General features: G+C 46.9%; 1 protein-coding gene across 1 annotated transcript; it reads left to right on the top strand.

Annotated features, from left to right (window-relative positions):
- The first annotated feature begins 671 nt into the window (after positions 1–671).
- Positions 672–19,432, top strand: TRIM54 (tripartite motif containing 54). The gene is made up of 9 exons (XM_019636824.1): positions 672–1,195; positions 14,372–14,544; positions 15,095–15,266; positions 16,752–16,847; positions 17,999–18,232; positions 18,495–18,517; positions 18,628–18,752; positions 18,880–18,972; positions 19,286–19,432. The coding sequence occupies exons 1-9, from the start codon at positions 1,028–1,030 to the stop codon at positions 19,294–19,296; spliced, it is 1,095 nt and encodes a 364-aa protein (XP_019492369.1). The 5' UTR covers positions 672–1,027; the 3' UTR covers positions 19,297–19,432.
- The last annotated feature ends 4 nt before the right edge of the window (positions 19,433–19,436 follow it).

Here is a 19,436-nt window from a genome sequence, read left to right as displayed (position 1 = left end):
CTTTTCTGTCCAGCTCAGCTTCTCTCAATTTCCTCACAAATCTAAAGTCCTTGGAGTGGCTCCAGTGATGTGTTTATGGACCAGAGTCTCACACTTTCTCGGGGGCATGCTCATGAGGTCGTCCCTGGCACAACTGCCAGCTGTAACCTTCTGAGCTTCTTTTCTTTGGGTGATATAAGAAAGCTCTGGGTGAGAACAAAAGTGGACCAGAAATGTTGGACCAGAGCCTCTCTGTCTAGTCTCTGGTGCTCCTGTACTGAATCGCGGTGTTCAGAGGAAGAGGGCCACTGGCTAATCCTTGGAGGCAGAAATTGTCAATGACTGTCTGTAGGTCTGGCAAGATCTGTTCTTCTACCCTGAGCCATGTACGCCGATTGACACTGTGTCACTGCCCTGGAAGAAGGGCCCAAGCCAGATGATGGGGGTCAGGAGGTCACAGGAGCCTTCTGAGTGACAGAGCAAGTGACAGCCCAATACCTTTGCTGGCCCACCTTTCACCACAAGCAGTGAAGCTCACCCCTGCTCTTGCTCAAGAGAGTCACCCTTTCCTGAGTGAGTCAGGGTCACTCACTTGGTAACAGCTGTGGCTCGCCTTACATGAGCTAAATCGGGAGTTGGAATGTCACACAGATGCCCCTTGTTCCCCACCCCCACGTTAAAATTAATCTCCTCTCTGGGGAGTGAGGAACAAACAGTGCTGCCCATAGCGTGAGCACGAGTCATTTGGGGAACAAAGGGAGAAATTTCCAGGGACAGAATCACTCAGGGAGTGAGGGATTGAGAAAACTGCATGTGCCTGACTGGGGTACAGAGCAAAGAAGAGAGAGACAAGACGTGTCTGAAAGCAGCTGCCTAAGGACAAGGAGAATTGTCAGAGGAAGGACGGAGAGATAGTAGAGCTATTTCAAGAGTGAGCAACAAAAGGGAACATAAGAATCTACAGACTATCTGAAGTAAAAGGGTTCAGAGTCAGTGAGGGAAGGCCAGGACCAGGGCCAAGGCCAGGGTAGGCACGATCGCTGAGGGGATGAACTTCACAGTGGGTTTCAAGCCGCTGCTAGGGGATGCACACAGCATGGACAACCTGGAGAAGCAGCTCATCTGCCCCATCTGCCTGGAGATGTTCTCCAAACCGGTGGTGATCCTGCCCTGCCAGCACAACCTGTGCCGCAAGTGTGCCAACGACGTCTTCCAGGTGGGCCGGGGCAGGGGCAGGGCCAGGTGAAGCAGTGCAGACCCGTGGGAGACTTCTCATCTGGTCAGAGCTGAGCTCCCAGCAGGTGATGGGCAGAGTGCTCTATGAGATGGGTGGTGGCTGTCCTGGCTGAAGGGCAGAAGAAGAGCTGGGGGCCTAGCAGATCCCAAAGTAAGCATGAGTCAGCAGCTGCTCTGCAGGCTGCAGAGGACAGCCTGTGCGTGGATAGTGCTGGAATGCTGGTATCCACAAAGGAAAGCAGACCCCTAGACACTAGGAGGGAGGCGATCCCACACCAGGCTGTGTAACAGTCTGCTAGACTACATTCCAGTTGGGACTTTCAGATTTCGAGAACATCATGGAAAATCTGGAGAAAATAGCATTGAGATAATGAAACGTTAAAAAATAAACCCTGTGAGAAAGGTCCATGATGACATGAAACAATTTAAGGACAAGCTCAGCACATCCATCTTTTGGGGGCAGAATTAGTGGGCAGGAGACTGGGAATCCTCCCCAACTGAAAATCCCACCTGTGCCCCACTGTGGATGAGTCAAGAAAGGGGCCTGCCTGTTAAAAAGCATGGAGGTCACTTAAGCAGAGAGAAGGCAGGGAAGAAATTTTACATCCCAGAAATGCAACCAGTATGGGTTTACATTTGGTCGCGGGGCAAAGCAGAGCTAATCAAATTCATAGGTATCATTTTAGCTTCTGGTTTCATAACGAAAAGCAGCATATGCCAGAATGGTTTATAAATGGGCTTTCTTTCTTGCCCTGTGCCACTTGTGTAGGTTCTAGTGATCCACAAAATGGGACAAACAGAAGTGAGAGTGAGGGCAAATCTCACACACACACACACACACACACACACACACACACACACTTTGCAAATAAAGTAAAAACTCTGAATAGACCAGAGCTAGCTGGCTTAATATGCATGGCTGCTAAAAAGAACATCATGAACGTATATTTCTTCGTCTGTATCAGAAGTTATGAGGAAATGTGTTGCACACAAGTGATTTTTAACTTAACTGAGAAACACTTCCCTTTGAAGTTCGTGGGGGCAGCATTTTTGGGGGGAAGTAATGGGCTCACTGAGTCAGGCCACCCCTCAGCTATGCCTGGGACCCACTTTTTGTCTGTCTGCTGTCTGCCATCTTTACTAAGTGCCCAGCCCTGTAGTCTTGCCTGCCACCTTCCCATCGAGGCTCATTCCCAACTACTATTCCATTACAAGCTTATTTGGCTCCAGAATGTCTCAGAGCCAGTGATTTTCCCTCTCTGGGGGCCTAGAATGACTGTTACGCTGGCTCACCCTGGGCATCAAGTCGTGTACAAGAGGCTGTGCTTTGCCCGCCATCTTGGTTTTGCCCTTGGCCTAAGAAACTCCCTAAACATCCTTCAGGCTGAGATGCCTAGGATGGAATGGCAAAAAGACTGTGCCATCACATCTCAGGAATTTGTAATGAAATATCCTTTCATTAGAGCCTGAAATGTGGGCAAGCAAAGAGAAGTTCTGAAAATGAAGGTAACGTGTCTTGAAAAAAATAGAATATTAAAGTGAAAGGCACACAGTATCGTCAGGCAGAGGGACCCAGGGACAGGAGACTAGAAGATGTGTAAGTGACTTCCGTTGTTTAAGTCAGCCCTCTGTATTCAGGCATACTTACTTTGGTTCCTTGATGCCTGGGCCCTGAGAAACCTGGGAAGACTTTGGGTCAAACCCTGTGCAGAATGTTTGGGAGACAGCATGATTCCCAGGGCCTTGGGATGGTTCTGCGGATCTTTTCAAGTGCAGAGCACCCCTGGACCCTCCAAGGAGAGAAGAGTGAACAGCTCATTTTCTTGCTGCTTTATTTGGGCTGGCTTGGTGGGAGGCTGACCTAGTTCTTCAGCTGTACTTATGTATATACATCTCAGTAGATCTCCCTCTGAAAGGAGCATATTTAGTTTTTTTCACACATTGCCTCCACATTTTGACAACTCTAAACATAATCAGATTGTCTGTTTTCTAAGTTTGGGGACAAGAATAGGACTTTTAGTTCCTCTATCTTCAAACCACTTAGGAAGACTACCCTTAAAACATTGCCTAGAAAGTTAATAGGACTTATGAAAGTGATACCAGTATGTTATATTACACACACACATACACACACACACACACACGCACACTTTTTTTCAAACAGTATAGGAGTTTATATCATGAAAAGTGACTCACCACCTCAGGTGCGCAATTCCCTTCTCCAGATGGAGGTAGCCATTACCAACTTTCTTGGGTAGCCTTCCAGAAATTTTCCACGAATAAGCATGTGTGTGTGTACACATACATTTAAACTAGACTTGTTGTCCTATACCTGCGTTTATTCACTTACTCTTTCTTGGCAGTGGTTGCATATCCACATTCAGATCTGTGTTTTTCTTTTTCATTGGCTGGAGAGTGTTCCGTTGTTATGACTGGACCGCAGTCTATTTAATCAGTCCTCTAAAACATTTAGATGGTATCCAGTGTTTTGCTGTCCTAAGAACTGCTGCAATGGACAAACAACAATTTTGGGGAATTGTGATTTTATAACATCAGTTAAACTAGAGAGCCAGGAAGCAAAATTTGAAAACTTAAAACATTTAATTGAAAATGTTAAAAATGAAAAAAATGAAAAAGAAAATGTTGGACAGTATTAAGGGTTTGGAAAGAAGTCATATATAATTCTACCTCCCCAACACAATTATTCCCATGTTTGCATATTACTTTCAAGCCCCTGTCCCCATACATATTTTTACATAGTTGCCATCACAATTTAACATGTTTTCATCAGAGCTGTAATCTCTCTCTCTCTCCCTCTCTCTCTCTCTCTCTCTGAGTTTAAACTGAATGAAACACCAAGACATCATATTAACCCCCTTTAATTTCTCCTTTCCTTTTTCTCCACACTGCGCCCACTCAGATACCAATCATTTTGACTAGAAGAAAGCTGTTGGTAGGGAAATCGGACACAAACATGCTCCCATGTGTTTCTGTATTTGTAAACGCTATTCACTCCTGAAGCAAGCCTTCCATTTATTTTTATACTTGCCCCCACTTCACTGTGGGCACTTGTTTATGAGCTGCAACCTGTTGTCATTTCATAGACAACCAGAAGGCCTTGTAAGAAGATTGTTCAAGGACAGCTTTTCTGGAGGATGTCCATTTAGGGCAAGATTCACAGAGATGGGAATAGCAAGAAAGGGGTTTCTTCTCTAATAAAGGTCAGCCTGGGAAAGAGATGACCTCTGTTTCACTCCACTCTGAATTCCAGTTCTTTATCAGTTAATTGTTAGGGCCTATTGTCATCAAGCCCAGGTCTGCCAATGACAATCCTACATAGCTTACCTCCTCGACCACTTCCACCTGCTACTGAGGGCACCAGGCCCTCTCCAGCCCAACCCTGGGCAGGTTGCCTTTACGAGAAATTGACTCATTGAAATGTTGTGAATTGCATTAACCTGGAAGCAAATTTAGGGATCTTACTGACTTTAGGTAAGAAACTTGGTTTAGTAGGGAACTAAAACCTAGACTGAGAATTAGCATTCCTGGGTTCTCCTCCCACCAGTTTCTTCCTTAATTTGCCATGTGATGTAACTCAAGCTATTTCACGTTTTCAAGCCTCTTCTCTCTCTCACACACACACACACACACACACACACACACACACACACACAGATTAAAAGGATATTTTAAACTGATCTTTAACGTCCTTGTAATTCTAGCCTTCTGATTTCACAAGTTCAAGAAATATTATTATGGGTTTCCATTTTTTAAGGGCTTTCCATTCTGTTGCTAGTGTCTTAATTTGACTCTCTTCTGCTTGTCAATCTTCCTTTTAGCCAGCCTTCTTTCACAAACCCCTTGTGCCAGGCTCTTTGCTAGGTTCCGTCAGGCAGAGCTAGCTCTCCACTCCAAATCACTCTCCCACCCACAATTTAGCTTTTGTCAACACCTGGATTCTTCTAAGACTCTTCAATTATTCTCCAAATGTCTGGTCTCCTGCCCGCCATTTCCCTGTGGTTTCTCCTGTATATTCTGAGGGTCTGGCTCAGAGGACCTGCGTGGTCCACTATACATCACTGACCAGGCCATCAGTTTAGGGGAGATAATTTCCAACACTCCTCCCACCCTTGCACCCTGGCCAATATCCAAAATCAGCATCACTCTGGATCGCCAGGGAAGAGGGATAACATTCTGAGACAAGTATAGATTTAATAGAATAACTGCAGAATTGTCTTTGACGCCTTCTTCTCTCTCCCCACATCCCACCCACATCCAAGTGACTGGCGGGTCCTACTGATTCCACCTTCACACCCCTAGTCTTTCCATGATTGTTACCACTCTCTCAGGGCAGGCCCATGACTTGCATTGATGATGGCACTTGCTTACCAGTTGAGCTGTGCCTTTAACCTCTCTCTCTCCTCCCATCTGTCCAAATCACTTCTGTTAGAATAATATTCATTCTTATTTTCTCTCCCAGTTTAGAAACCTTGTCTACAAAATTAAATTCAGATCCTTACTTTTGAATTCAAAGCCTTCCATGATTTTACCACAATTAAAAAAGGGGGGGAAAAGCCCTTTTGGGGGACAGCCGAGTGGCTCATTTGTTTAAGAGCATAAGCTCTGAGCAACAGGGTCGTCGGTTTGATTCCCACATAGGCCAGTGAGCTGCACCCGAACTGAGCTGCCACTGAGCTGCCAACAGGTCACAGGATGGCTCAGCTGGTGAGAGCACATGCTCCTAACAACAAGGTTGCCGGTTCGACTCCCGCATAGGATGGTGGGCTATGCCCACCGGCAACTAAGATTGAATGTGGCATCTTGAGCTGAGCAGCTGTGAGCTGCTGATGGGTGGCCAGATGGCAACTGGTCTTAGAGTTGAGCTAGCTGTGCCTTCCACAACTAAGACTGAAGGACAACAACTTGGCTGTTCCCCTTCCCCAATTCCCCAACACTGTTTCCCTTCTCCAGTTCTCCAATAAAATCTAAAAAAGAAAAAAGAGCCCTTCATGGGGACCCTGGAGGTCCTTTCTAACTTCCTCCATGACTTCCCTATTGGTAACCTAAATTCCTATAGTCTCTCTGGCCTCCTGAAACTGTTTCCTACCTACCATCTCCTGTTCACCTGTCTACTCTGTCTTCAAATGGTATCTTCTTAAACATCCCCTCCTTTGAACTAATATATTGGGTTGTCGGAAAAGTCATGACGCATTTTTGCAATGAAAAACATTTTAAAAAAAGTCATGACTTTTCCAACAACCCAATAGTTCTTCATGGTTCTCCTAAGTAGTGTTTTACCATGTTGGCGCTTATGGCACTCTAGCGCCCCCTTTTCTCTCACCGGCAGGACTGAGCATTGCATTTTAAAAAGTAAAGTTTTTTTCCAAACCCCAAAGTACTTGCACAAAATTTGGAAATTATTAAAAAGAAGAAGGAGAAGAAAGAGGAAGGAATCACCCACAATTCAGTTCTATCATTCAGTGACAAATTATTGCAAAAATAGTTAATTTTGATTTCATGCATTTTATAAAGTATTCATGGTCTATACAGAGAAATTTGGGAAATGTGGATGAAGACAAAGAAGATATTTTTTAAATCACCTCATCTAGTCATTTCAAAATTGGGATTCTACTGTCTATAGAGGTTGATATCCTGCTTTTTTCATCTAAAATCATGACATGAGTATCTCCCTATGTTATTAAGACTCTGTTAAAGATAGGCACATAATTCCATTAATAACTCATTTAATCCTTCCTCTACTGTGAAATAACCAGTATGTTTATTCTTTTCCCCCCTTCCCCCAGTATGTTTATTCTTTTTTTTTTTTAAGATTTTTATTGGGGAATTGGGGGGATGGGAACAGTGCTGGGGAGTTGGGGGAAGGGAACAGACAAGTTGCTGTCGTTTTGTTCTTCAGTCTAGTTGTGGAGGACGTTGTTTCACTGGCCCCAGTTGGCACCATCATTGCGCTCTTCCCGGGCGAGGCAGATCAGTCGCCGGCTTCTGGACGGCCGCTCACTGCGGCTGCTGGCCGCTCACGCTGGCTGCTGGCTACATACGGTAGCCCATGGCAACCCACTGCCACAGTGGCTGCAGCCTATGCCGTGCCGGCAACTCACAGCAGCCCAGCTCCAGGTTGAGCTGTTGTTCAGCATCTTAGCTGTGGAGGGCAGTGTCACTGGCCCTCATATGTGGGATCTGAACCAGGGCCCTCTGGTGTCCCAAGCCAGTTCTTAACCATCGCTCCACTCTGCCGGCCCAGTGTGTTTATTCTTAAAAAGAAATTTTATTGTTTATTCTGATTAGAAAAATAATACAGATATATTATATAAAATTCAAACCTCATAGATAATACAAATTATAGAATGTAAATCCATCTAAACACACTAGGGCTATTTCAGAGAGGATGGGATTTCAAGAACTGCTTACATGAGACAGGAAGAGGGCGCTCCAGTGACAGCTAGGGGGAGGCACAAACAATTGAGATTCTGGGTCACAGTCAAAGTTAAACAGAGAGAGATGGTGTCTACAAGGTGTGAGAGGAGAGGGTTGTTATTAAAACCACGCTTACCCCATCTCACAGGCAAATCCACACAGGTGATGGTATATGAAATTCTTACCATAATTATATCAATTAAAGTTCACTGCTCAGAGAACATCAGCCCTTGAAAGGACCTAGTACTAAGTACAAATCCCTCTTTTTTAGATTTGGGGAAATTGGAACATGTGAGAAAAGACTTTTGCAAAGTCATATATTGCAAATCCAAAACCAGGTCTTCAGACTAGTACTATGTTCCCTATATTGTGCTGCATTAAATGCACTCTGTTGGACATCCCAGTCAGGACCCCCTCTTGTTTCGAGAGCTGTAACTTTCTGCTCTAATAAAACTATCCTCTGCTACAAACTTAAAAAAAAGGGGCCCTGTTAAAATATAAAGATGTTACCAAGAAAGGGTAACAATTTTATCCACATTGCAAAAGATTTGGGACACAAGACAGACAAGTTTGGTTAAGCAAGGGTCAGAAAAGGGTTAGGATAAACTTCCCCAACTTCGTTCCCATTTCACCTTTCTGATTTCTGCCATAGCTATGGACCACCTGTACTATGATTTAATATTTCTATTTAAAAGGATTCACTTTTAAAGCTTAAATATTTACTTCATTCTAAATTACAAAATGCAGGAAAAATCACCAGTTTTAATGGTTGGTTGTTTTTTTCTAATATGCATTAAAATAAACACATAAAAAATTTAGATGTCCATCTTCATACCACCTACAATCTTCATGCTTGTCATCAGTGTGTATATCGTATTTTGGGTAACGCTGAGTCAGCACACGGGTAGCAGTGTGATGGCCTCTACGCAACGTAAGTGTTGTGCCAGGAGGTAGAGGGTCCTGGACAATCCAAAAGACAAACTTTACTATTTTATTTCGAGTCAAATTTAGCCTTAGAACCAAAAAGCACATGTATGTATTGTCCAGGGTCTAGCAAAGGAAGTAGAGCGGGCAGTTGTGTGGGTGGGAGAGACGTTGACTGAAGCAGTCACAGAAAGGAAAGGATGACCTGGAGGTTCAGAGGAAAGCCAGCCAGCCAGAGGTATGATATGGCAGAGGGACTTGAGTTTTGGAAAAGGGAGGACACTGTGGGACCAGGGGATGAATGGGAAAGCTGTGCTCAGCTGTGGCGCCTGCTCCAGCGCTTGGCCAAATCGCGAAGACGGCAGAGTTACAATGCTTCCCCACCACCTGCCCTGTGTGCTCTCAAGCTCCCAAGAAAGGTCCTGTTCAAAGCAAGGATGTAGGGTGGACTGCCTGAGTACTGACTGCCTCTCAGATCCCTGGGTCCCAGGAGAATGGTATTGATTAGTCAATGGGATGAGCTGCTCAAGGAATTTCTTTGGCAGGTGGGGAAGTGGTGAAGAGGTAGTGTGCCTCCCAAGTCCCCCTCAAGTAAATGCCTGATGTCAGTCCTGACTATGAGGAGTCTGACAAGCAGGACCCTTGGCCAAGACAGCCCAACAAGTCCTGAATACTTCTTTTAAACTTTCTTCTTTTTTAATATTGTACTAAAATACCCATCTGTGCTGAAGAGTCATGGTAACTGTTTTTGTTTTCTTTTTAAAGATGTTATTGGGGAATTGGGGGAGGGGAACAGCGTTGGGAAATCGGGGAAGGGAAACAGACAAGTTGCTGTCCTTTTGTTCTTCAGTCTAGTTGTGGAGGACGTTGCTTCACTGGCCCATGTTGGTATTATCATTGCCCTCTTCCCGGGTGAGGCAGATCGGTTGCCGGCCACTGGATGGCCAGCCGCTCACGGCAACACACGCCGGCTGCCGGCCACTCATGCTGGCTGCCGGCCACTCATGGTAGCTCATGGCAGCCCACTGCAGCCTATGGGAGTCACGGCAGCCCAGCTCCAGGTCGAGCTGTTCACCATCTTAGCTGTAGAGGGTGCAGCATCACTGGCCCTCATGTGGGATCCGAACCAGTGGCCCTGCTGCTCAGAGCTCGTGCTCCCAAGCCAACTCTTAACCAACAAGCCACTCGGCCGGCCCATCTTAACTGTTTTTAAGCACACAGTTCAGTGGCATTAAGAATATTCACACTATTGTGCAACTATCACCCCATCCATTCCAGAACTTCTACATCTACCCAAATTGAAACTCTGTTCCCATCAAAGAATAAGTCTCCATTCCCCCTCCTCCAGCTTCTGGCAACCACCGTTCTACTTTGTCTTTATGAATTTGACTATTCCAGGTACCTCATATAAGAGGGATCATACAATGTTTGTCCTTTTGTGTCTGACTTATTTCACTTAGCCTATGTCTTCAAGGTTGGTCCACATTGTAGCACATCGTTCTAATTACTCTTATCTCTGTTATTTTCTACTACAATCGATGTGACTTTTATCAGTGTCATAGATTCTACTTCCTACTGTGTCAAATGGGAACTTTGCTTCTGTGTTGGTAATATATTTTACTCAATATCTTTCCTTAATTCTGCCAGCTCACTTTTCTTCTCCAGCTTTAATCACTTCTATCTCTTCTTTAATCAAAGAGGCTCTTTCCTTTGTTTCCTTAAAAAATTGTTAGATTGAAGTTTTATTATTTCTTGGAGCAATTCATCTTCCAAAGGGTATTCTACATCTGTCCCTTGCTTGTCACACTCTCTTTTTTCTATCCTTTTTGTATTATGTTTAACACTCCTCTTTGAATAGGGGTAGTTTTATCTGGTGCTGAAAGTGAATTCCTTACTTGACCTTCCATTTACCTTGGCTCTCTTCCAATGTTATCTTAAATGTAAACTGGCTAGCTGGGTGTTATCATAGGTTTGCAATCTCTATTTAGTTATTCCGCTTCTTTGGTGAACAGAGAGGTATGACCTGGATTAGGAAGCAGTTGAGTGTCTCAATTTGGTTTTGCTGCCTCAGAATATTTTTCACACAGAATTTGATAAATTATCCACTCTGGAGTCATGCATAAATCCATGCGAGGAGGTCCCTCGAGATTTGAGCTATTCCCTCTCCTCTTCACAGATAAATGGGACATGCTGGTTGCAATCTGGTCTCCATGGCATACTGGGTTTTGATTTGATAGGTCACCTTTTGTTTATCTCTGCTCAGGTAACTTCAATCCACAGTTGAATTTTAGGCTGTTGTTTCTTTCCATTGTGAAGGGTTCATGTTTGGTCCTTCATGACTTTTACTAAAATCTGTTTTACCTGAGACTGAGAGAGACAAATGTATCTGACTAGGATGGACCCTGGAGCCAGAGTACCTGAGTTCAAATATTGGCTCTGCTATCTATTAGCCAATGACCATGTGCAATTTATTGAACTTCTCTGGACTTGTACAATTTCCTAACTTTGAAATGGGACTAATAGTAGTACCTACTTCATAGAGTTGATATGAGGATTAAATGAATTAATATAAATAAAAGGACTTAGAGCAAAGCCTGGCATGAAGTATATGCTCAATAGATGTTAGCCAACTATCATTATATTAGGTTGTCAGAAAAGTCATGATGCATTTTTTCTATGTTTTCCGTTGCAAAATGCATCATGACTTTTCCTACAACCCAATATTTCCTGTAGTCTAAGTTAGGGGGTAAATGTTTATTTATCTCCTCCACCATCTGTATAAGAAATTCTTGAGGATTAATTTCAATAATATCTGGAAAGCCCATAGCACAGTGCTTGATATATAACAGGCCCTCAAAACATATGTTGAGGGCCAGCCATTGTGGTACATTGGTTAAGAGTTGGCGTGGGAGTGCCGGCTCTGAGCAGCAGGGCCACGGTTTGGATCCCATATGAAGGTTGCACCATCTACAGCTGAGATGGTGAATGACGGCTAGACATGGAGCTGGGCTGCCGTGGGTTGCCGGTGGAGGCGTGGGCTGCAGCGGGGCTGCAGTGCGCTGCTGTGAGCTGCCCTGAGTGGTGGGCAGCTAGCGTGAGCGGCCAGCAGCGGGCATGAGCTGCTGTGAGCCACCGTGAGTGGCCGTCCAGTGGTGGGCGACCAATCTGCCTCACCCGGGAAGAGCTCAATGGTAGTACCAATGTGGGCCAGTGAAGCGATGTCCTCCACAACTGGACTGAGGAACAAAAGGACAGCAACTTGTCTGTTCCCCTTCCCCGATTCCCCAATAAAATATTAAAACAAACAAACATGTGCTGAATGTTAAATAATGAGAATAGAGGAAGGGTGCAGTGAGGGAGGGTGGTGGAGAGAGACTACCCATGAGTTCGTATTTGCTCTGGGCTAAGGCTTTAGAATATGCCCCTTTCCTCCCGTTCAAGCATTTACTGAGTGAATTTGTAGGCTTGCCACCAGCACATCAAAGAGAAGCAAGGTCCCTGAAGGAGCTTGCAGGCTTAGAGTTCTCCCAACACCTCCTTACTCGCTTGGATTTTAAATATTGAAAGGCAATTGTAGTAAGCAAACAAAAGCCCAGGGATCTCACACTTTAACCCATCTCTAAACTCAACTCAACAATATTCATATAATTCTAGTTACTGAGAAAGACAGATACACCAACACAGCCTTGGACAGTCTCAAACTAATTCATTCCAGCTTTATGATGGGCTAAAATGTTAGCTTGTTATAATTCTCAAGAAATCTCCCCCTTCACCCAATTGTGATCTTTGTGACATGCTAGTCACTTTCCCTAAGACAGGCTTCCCCCTTCACAACTGGGCCACATTTCCCGCCTTGCCTACATCTCTTGCTACCAAAGAAAGGATCCACCCAGGCTCTGGACTTGGATGCCCTCTAGGGGTTAATAGGGTGCTGCTGCACACATATAAGGGTGCTTCCGGTTGATGTAGAGCATGAGGATTTGGAGAATTTCATGGAACCCAATTACAGGAAATACATTTAAATATACAAAGTCACAGGTGACTACTCTCTCCGTTCCTCTCCAGGAGTGCCTGGTCTTCTAGCCAGTTTGGGTTAGGTTCTTCTGCAAGTGACAGAAAACCCAAAATAACAATGGCTTCAAGAAGATAAAAATTTGTTTTTTCTCCCAAGTGAAAGTATGGGTGGGCAGTCCAGAATGGCCTCATCAGAGACTCACTCTTTTTACCTTGCTGCCATTCTCAGCATGTAGCTACCACATAGCTCTGGATGGCTGCTTCAGCTTGAGCCATTCTATCTTCATTCCAGTCAGCAGGAGGGAGAAAAGAGGCGTAGGGCGTGCCCTTTCCATTGAAGATACAGTCATCTTCACTTAAAGCCATTGACAGGCTCTGTGACTTTAAGTTAAATAACGTATACCGAAACCAATTTTACCATAGGCTAATCGATATGAACGAGTTAAGTTCCTGTGACATCTCATCAACGTTATTTGAGGACCCGTACACTTCCTAGAAATGGCACAAAACATTTCTATTCACCTCCCATTGGCCAGAACACAGTTACCTGACCACACCCAGTTGGAAGGGAGATTTGAACACATGACCTTTATTCCGTGTGTCTTGCTAAAAACTCAGGGGCTCTATTATTCAGGAGAGGTGAATATCAAAGAACAACAGGCAGCCACTACCAGTCTTTCACCCCTGCTGCTCTCCACAGATTGACTCTTTTCTCTGCAGATCAGCCTTCTCAGTTCATAATATCTGACCCCTCACACTTTCTACTTCCACTGGTACAAGACTGTGGGTGGCCACAATGTCAGCTCTTTGCCCAACTCCACAGGCTTTCTTCATTTCCAAAGTAGCGCATGGTCTAGTCACCTCAGGCTCTATGTCTCAGCTCCAAGTTCCTAGAGGGAAAGTTTGATTTGTCCTGTTTGGGTCAGGCAATCACCTCCTCAACTCGGAGCCAATAAACTGTGGCCTGGAGCATGGCGGAGCGTTCCCTTTTAGGATGGGATGGAGCAAGTTCTCTAAGAGGGGTGAGTGGGAGGAAGTGGTGAGCCTCTCTGGTAAATCCTCCTCCTGAGCTTGCTCCTGTCATCATACCATGTGGTCGTGGGTCTGCTTGTCCTCAGGGCAGGGATGCATTTGTCCATGTCTCATCCTTAGAGCCTAGTATTAGAATAGATAATCCAATTTGGTCCTTAATTTTACAGAGATTGAATGTTTGCCCGAATTTACATAATAAAACAGTGTCAGGGGCAGCAAAAGAACCCAGGACTCCTGATGCCCAGTCTCTGAAGCAATTTCCCAGAATTACCCAGCATGAGGTGGCTTGTTTGCCCCATGGTTCAGCACTTGCCTCTGCTTGTGCCCCTGCCCAGGGCTGCAGAGAATCTCTCCCAGACGCGGCCCATGAGAGGCCCAAGCTGGAGGACATTGGCTGCATCACTCAGAGTCCATTTCGCACCTCAGCCTTCCTGCCGAGGTTAATGTCACCCCATCACTCTAAGTTGGGTCCCTTGCAGGAGATCCCACCCTGACGAGGCCTTAACCAAAGCTAGGCTCTGGATGCAGGGACACTCAAGGAAGTGGGCTGAATAATGAGACAAAGGTGAGAAACAAGGTGCCCATGGCCACCCACCCTGATCTGCTGTCAGCGGAGGGCCCAGTCACAGAAAAGAGCTGATGCCGCCCCCTCCACCATTCTCCTCCTCCCCAGCCCCATTACCTTCCCCTCTGCCTCCCAGTGCCCTCATGTCTCACAGTGTCTTTTCTCTCATGCTACCTGTCCCTGCAGGCCTCGAACCCTCTGTGGCAATCCCGGGGCTCCACCACTGTGTCTTCTGGAGGCCGTTTCCGCTGCCCATCTTGCAGGCATGAGGTTGTCCTGGACCGACATGGTGTCTACGGCCTGCAGCGAAACCTGCTAGTGGAGAACATTATAGACATTTACAAGCAGGAGTCTTCCCGGTGAGCTGTCAGGGCCTTTTGTCTCTCTAAAGGGCAGGGCCTTGGCCACAGCCTGGGAACCCAACAGGGCCAGAAGGGAAGGGCTGAAACAATCAACCTGCCCTCACAGTTTAGAGATGAGAGGAATGGACCCAAAGAAGGGGAAGGACTTGCCCCAGGTCACCCAGCTCAGTGGTCACTGACTGCTGGTCAATGTTTCGCCTTCACTGTCTCCATCTGTCTCCATCTGGCGAGGGGCTGGCAGTCCACCAGCAAGATCCTTGCCAACCCTCCATTACTTCCTGCCCCATGGGACTTCCCTACCTCCTGGAATAGAGACTATTCTTGGATCTAAGCCTCCCCTACTTCTTAGCTTTTTTTTTTTCTCAAATGAAGAGCACTGTGGAAGTCACCCACCTGCCCAGCCCCAGCCCCAGCTGCAGGGGCAGAGAAGGTGGTTGTGGTTGGTGGAGGCTGAAGAGGAAGTGTTCATGGGGCCTTACATTCTCAGAGCCCACCGCCCCCTGGCCTGGCCCCTGACCCTCCTGCCACCCTGCCCACTCCCCCTCAGGCCTCTGCACTCCAAGGCTGAGCAGCACCTCATGTGCGAGGAACACGAAGAAGAAAAGATCAATATCTACTGCCTGAGCTGTGAAGTGCCCACCTGCTCTCTCTGCAAGGTCTTTGGTGCTCACAAGGACTGTGAGGTGGCCCCACTGCCTACCATTTACAAACGCCAAAAGGTATCAAGCGGGGGAGGGAGCAGGCATGTGGGGGTGGGGCATAGGCCAGAGTCTCTAATTCCAGCCTCTTCACTTGGTTTTAAAGGCAGGCAGATCAGGGCTAAAATCCCCGCTGTATGCATGACCTTGGGTAAGTCATTTGACCTTCTAGCCCTCACTTTCCTCACTTGTAAAATGGGGATGGAAATGCCTACTTGTGAGAGTAGTGGGATAAAATGAGATCATGGATGCAAACAGAGACTTCAGTATGGTGGACTGGATATTCTCAAGGCTTTTTCACTACCACACAACTAGATTCTATATAAAATGTAATTTTAAAATTGTGTTGGTGCCCACATAAGAAGTAAAGGAAATCTCCAAGTGGGGGTGGGGCAAGGTGGGGAGCAGACGTGGAGGAAGTGAGCTGAGAACAGAACCCTGCGTGGTAAGCACAGAAAAAGTGGGATTTCCCAGAGGGCAAATGCTGGCAGTATTACTGAGCTAGAAAGATGAGACTATTCCTCCAAACCCCTAAAAGGTGGGCTACCTGCAATGAAGACTCCCAAGAATCCCAGGTTAACCTGGAATCCCAGGTACTAGAGAGATCAGTTGCGCCACCTAGCTTTTGGCACAAGCAAATGCAAATTTTGCCTGGACGGAAAAACCCTCAGTTTAAACCCTCGGGTTTTCCTTAGATTAGGAACAACAAAAGATTAGCTCACAACTGAAGACACACAAAGAAATGTATCCCATTAGTGAAGTTAGCAGAAACAAAAATTTTGGATTTCGATTCCTGAGGAATTCAGATATCGGAATTATTAAAGAACAGGAAGTCACAGTGAATAAAATGCTCTCCAAAAAAGATGGAATTAAAAAACAAACAATAATAGACTATCAAAAATCCAGATGTGACAAAGAACCAAATAGAGCTTTTACAAATGAAAATATAATTGCTGAAATAAAACATTCAAAGGATGAATTAAATGTAAGATTTCTCTAAGAGAGAATTAGTAAGTGGGAAGAGAGAACTGAAAAAACAAACAAACCTAGAATACTGCGCTGGGAGATGAGAAGGTTGACAGTGAGATCTAACATATATCTAATCAGAGTCACAGAACGAGAAAATAAAGAGAATGGAGAAGAGGCAATATTATCCTAACAGATAATCATGGAGACTTTTTCAGAATTGATGGAAGGCATGAATGTCCAGATAAAGCATCTACTCCAATGCCTGGCACCTGGCACCTATTTGGTGAATGTCTCTTCCTTTCTCATTTGATGGTAGAGAACTTCCTCTCTTGACCTCCTTCCAAAATCTATAATGAGCTTCCACGCTTCTTGTATGCCAAGCCCTCTAGGTCTCTGAAATATAATAGCTTCCCTGCAGATGGCCTGATGGTGGGGTGGAGGGGGCAGTTCTTTCCTAGGCAGCCCTGGCTGGGATGGGAGGGGTGCCATTCTAAAACAGGTCCTTCAGTCCTAAGTGCTGGCCTATATGTGTGGCAGAGTGAGCTCAGTGATGGCATCGCGATGCTGGTGGCAGGCAATGACCGTGTGCAAGCCGTGATCACACAGATGGAGGAGGTGTGCCAGACCATTGAGGTAAGCCTGGGATGGGAGGGAGGGAACATTTCTGGTTTCCTGGAAGTGGATCACAAGTAATGGGGTGTGTTTAGCCAAGCTGCAAGATTTGAACCTCAGCTCTGCCCCTCACTAGCTCTGCAACTTTGGTCCAATTACTTAAGTTCTCTGTGCTTTGGTTTTGTTTGTTTTTAACTACATAAAATAGTGATAATGAGAATGATATGGTGCCTACCTCGCTTGATCTTTTTGAGAACTAAATGGGATAATACAAGTAAAAACCAGGGCCAGAGACATAGACAGCACTCATAAGGCTACTTTACTTTTTTATTTATTTACTAAAAAAAAAAAAGATTTTATTGGGGAATTGGGGGAGGGGAAGGGGAACAGACAAGTTGCTGTTCTTCAGTCTAATTGTGGAGGACGTTGCTTCACTGACCCATGTTGGTATTATCATTGCGCTTTTCCCGAGTGAGGCAGATCGATCGCCGGCCCCTGGACAGGCGCTCAACCGGCTCTTGGCAGCTCACCCTGGCTGCTGGCCGCTCACACCGGCTGCCAGCCACTCAGGGTAGCTTACGGCAGCCCACTGCAGCCTATGCTGTGGCCAGAGACTCACTGCAACCCAGCTCCAGGTGGAGCTGTTGTTCACCATCTTAGCTGTAGAGGGCAGTGTCACTGGCCCTAATGTGGGATCAGAACCCCGACCCTGTTGCTCAGAGCTGGAGTCCCAAGCCAACTCTTAACGAACACGCCACTCCTCCGACCCATAAGGCTACTTTAAAATACTGTGTTATTTGCTAAGAGAGTAGATCTTAAAACTTCCCATCACATGAAAAAAAATTGCAACTATGTATGGTGACAGATGTTAACGAGACATATTGTGGTGGTCATTTCACAATGTATACAAATCTTTAATCATTACATTGTACACCTGAAAGTAAATATGATGTTATATGTCAAGTATATCTCAAAAAATATCGTGTTATTATCATTTCTAAAAAGATCTGGGAATCAGCAGCCATTGGCTGCTGGAGTTCTGACTAATTTGTGGTGTCACCGACAGGTCACTTTTCTTCTTGGCTCTCTGTGACTTCCACTAAGTGGGAGTGGGACAAGTGGCTGGGTGCTCTCCCAGCTGTGAGGTCTCATCCTAGTTCTCCCTTTTTTAGGACAACAGCCGGAGGCAGAAGCAGTTGCTAAACCAGAGGTTTGAGACCCTGTGCGCGGTGCTGGAGGAGAGGAAGGGTGAGCTGCTGCAGGCGCTGGCTCGGGAGCAGGAGGAGAAGCTGCAGCGCGTCAGGGGCCTCATCCGCCAGTACGGAGACCACCTGGAGGCCTCCTCTAAGCTTGTGGAGTCAGCCATCCAGTCCATGGAGGAGCCGCAGATGGCACTCTACCTGCAGGTGGGCCCTGGGGGAGGGTGGCGGGCTGCATAGTGGCTGGAGATGGGGCCTTGGCACCTAGAGACCTGGTTTCAAGTCTTATCTCTGACACCTACCTGCCCCCACGGCCTTGGGCAAGTCACCTCCTCTGAGTCCATTTTCTCCTTAAAGAATTGGGATATGCCTCTTCCCCCTACCCAGCAGGACTGTAGTGGGCATCAGAAATGGAACTTTGCCAGAGGCTGGCACAATGCTTACTCTCCCCCACCTTTCTTCCCTACAGCAGGCCAAGGAGCTGATCAATAAGTGAGTAGGCGGAGCGAGGAGGGACAGGAAGGGGCTGCGGGGCTTCACTGCCACGCGAGGGGGGTGAGGGTGCTGGGGCGTTTCCAGATGAGCCGTTTCCACCGCTGCAGGGTCGGGACAATGTCGAAGGCGGAGCTGGCAGGGCGGCCAGAGCCAGGCTATGAAAGCATGGAGCAATTCACCGTGAGCGTGGAGCACGTGGCGGAAATGCTGAGGACCATAGACTTCCAGCCAGGTGAGGGAGCCAGGAAGGGAGGGGCCGCCGGGACTGGGCGTCAGGACCCTCCGGGTGGGAGCGGGGTAGGGCATGCCGCCCAAACAAGCAGGGGACTCTGCCTCACGGGGGTCTTCCTTGGGCCCAGGAGCTTCTGGGGAGGAAGAGGATGAGGACATGGCTTTGGACGGGGAGGAGGGCAACGCAGGGCCAGAGGAAGAGCGGCTAGATGGGCCAGAAGGTGAGTGTACCGCGAGGGGCATCGCGGGCCTGGCTGGTCCTCGAGTGATAGCCCTCCCTGCCGGACCAGGGCTCGCTTGCAGACCCTACTTTAAAATGCTTCCCAACTCCCAGCAGGAGGGGAGCGCCCCCTAGCGCGAGTGCAAAAGGACGCTTTCTTTCCCATAAGCCATTCCTCTGGGGCTTTGGGAAACCAGGGTGGGTGGGGAAGTAAAGGAGACACCCACGTGGCTGGGGAAAGCGGGTGAGCTGGGTTTCGGAGTTGCCTTGTTTCCTTGAAGCGCCCGCCCACCGCGCTTTCTTTCTGGGGACAGGCCTGCATTGACCCTCCCCCTGTGGGGGACTCCGCGCTCTGGGGGCCTGGCGCTCGGCTAGTGGAGGATCTGCGCAGAGACCACCGCGCCCCGCAGCTCGGCGCCCCGCCGCTGGAGAGGGCTCAATAAAGGGCTAATGCATCCCGACCCG

The sequence above is a fragment of the Hipposideros armiger genome, unplaced genomic scaffold, assembly GCF_001890085.2.
Source record: "Hipposideros armiger isolate ML-2016 unplaced genomic scaffold, ASM189008v1 scaffold_0, whole genome shotgun sequence".
Lineage (NCBI taxonomy): Eukaryota > Metazoa > Chordata > Mammalia > Chiroptera > Hipposideridae > Hipposideros > Hipposideros armiger.
The sequence above is the reverse complement of the archived record's forward strand: the minus strand, read 5'-3'. Positions and strand labels throughout refer to the sequence as shown.

Bases quoted from the DNA above. Each gene is read 5' to 3' on its own strand.
- TRIM54 (XM_019636824.1), top strand. From the start codon at position 1,028: ATGAACTTCACAGTGGGTTTCAAGCCGCTGCTAGGGGATGCACACAGC. The intron at 1,196-14,371 runs GTGGGCCGGGGC...CTGTCCCTGCAG, and splicing joins GTGCCAACGACGTCTTCCAG to GCCTCGAACCCTCTGTGGCA. The intron at 16,848-17,998 runs GTAAGCCTGGGA...TCCCTTTTTTAG, and splicing joins AGGTGTGCCAGACCATTGAG to GACAACAGCCGGAGGCAGAA.